Below are 1,681 nucleotides of genomic sequence, written 5' to 3'. Positions count from 1 at the left end.
CAGGATTTCAGCCCCTTGCAAAAGGTTTTTTCGAAAAACAGCCCTCCCTGCACGTCCTGCGCCACCTGAAGTTCGATCAAGCGCTCTCGTTCACTTTTTTTTTAGCATTCCCTTTTTTTTTTAAATTGTATTTTATTCTTACATTGCCATTTAGGATCTATGAGGAAGGTCTTTATTCTGCCCCGCGTATACTTTGATTGAAAGAGACACGACAAAAAAAAAAACCACACCACCCCACAAACCTACACCACTTTCACCTGAAATCTCTGCAACTAACAAAACTATACCGATTTCTACACCATTTCACATCTGTTGCCCATAGCGTGACAAATTTTACGAAACCTTGTCTTCTAAATATCACACGTACACAGACTAATCCCTGTTGAGCTCCCGGAGTAAACAAGCCGTTCTGGCTTGCGACCAACTCGTTGGAGAATGACAGCTAACATTTAAAGGGGACCACGACGTTTTATTAGAAAATGTATAAACTGCATTGGAATAAGGCTACTATTGTAAAAAAAAAGCCAAAGGAAACCAAACACCTGCTTTATTTCATATGGCAACAACAGGGGGGGAAGAAAAAAAAGAACAAAACCACCTTAAACAGTACTGCATATATTTCTCTGTACTCGCTCAAAAACTAGAGATGAAATAATTACTCTAAAATGACAAAAGAAAACTTTAATAGCTTCAGAACTCGATTAGGTACTTAACATTTTAATAGACTTGCCTGATGAAGTCGGGGTAGGGTACACAGCAGATGACCCAAATTATTCCCAGTACTTCATCTTGACAAACGTTTTCCCTACTGTTAAACAGTATGTTCCAGTCTGGCAATAAAAACAGTGCTAAATGCAAGTACCACTCACCGAACAGAATCAGTGTGAACGACTCTTTTACAGAATATGTGGGTGGCTCTTAAAAGAGCCTTTGGGTTAAAACAGAGCAGAGGAGAGGCTCTACTTGGAGCTGGTGTACTTGGTGACGGCCTTGGTGCCCTCGGAGACGGCGTGCTTGGCCAGCTCGCCGGGCAGCAGCAGCCGCACGGCCGTCTGGATCTCCCGCGACGTGATGGTGGAGCGCTTGTTGTAGTGCGCCAGGCGCGACGCCTCGCCGGCGATGCGCTCGAAGATGTCGTTGACGAACGAGTTCATGATGCCCATGGCCTTGGACGAGATGCCCGTGTCGGGGTGCACCTGCTTCAGCACCTTGTACACGTAGATCGAGTAGCTCTCCTTCCTGGTCTTTCTACGTTTCTTGTCGCCTTTCTTCTGCGTCTTGGTGACGGCTTTCTTAGAGCCCTTCTTCGGAGCAGGAGCAGATTTAGCTGGTTCCGGCATTTTACAAGTCTGTCCCTACCTGACTACCGCAGGAACGACGTAAACACAATGCCGGCGACCCCGTATTTATAGGGGCGGTATGCAAATGAGACGACTCAAGGCCGTTCTTGACTATTGGACAACCCGGCTTCCTGATGTCAAACCACATAGCACCTCCGATTGGTCGGTATTTCATCTGTCTTCCCATTGGCTAACTTCACAACAGCCGCCTCCGCCAATCAGAAGTCGCACAGAGCCCCAGCAGGAAGGGATAAAAAGGCAGGGTGGCGGCTCTCGCTGCACTTCTGTTTGCGCAGGTTTCTTGTGTTTTGCGGAGGGTTTTTTTTTTCTTCTCTTTCTTT

At 46.5% G+C, this 1,681-nt stretch overlaps 1 protein-coding gene across 1 annotated transcript; it reads right to left on the bottom strand.

Moving 5' to 3' along the window:
- Positions 1–883: 883 nt before the first annotated feature.
- On the bottom strand, positions 884–1,345 carry LOC104156606 (histone H2B 8). The gene has a single exon (XM_009699293.1). It carries the CDS (start codon positions 1,338–1,340, stop codon positions 960–962), a length of 381 nt encoding a protein of 126 aa, XP_009697595.1. The 5' UTR covers positions 1,341–1,345; the 3' UTR covers positions 884–959.
- Positions 1,346–1,681: the final 336 nt, after the last annotated feature.

Source organism: Cariama cristata, unplaced genomic scaffold (assembly GCF_000690535.1).
Source record: "Cariama cristata isolate BGI_N322 unplaced genomic scaffold, ASM69053v1 scaffold36034, whole genome shotgun sequence".
NCBI lineage: Eukaryota > Metazoa > Chordata > Aves > Cariamiformes > Cariamidae > Cariama > Cariama cristata.
Note: the sequence above shows the minus strand (reverse complement) of the source record. Positions and strands in the feature narration are given on the sequence as shown.

Bases quoted from the DNA above. Each gene is read 5' to 3' on its own strand.
- LOC104156606 (XM_009699293.1), bottom strand. From the start codon at position 1,340: ATGCCGGAACCAGCTAAATCTGCTCCTGCTCCGAAGAAGGGCTCTAAG.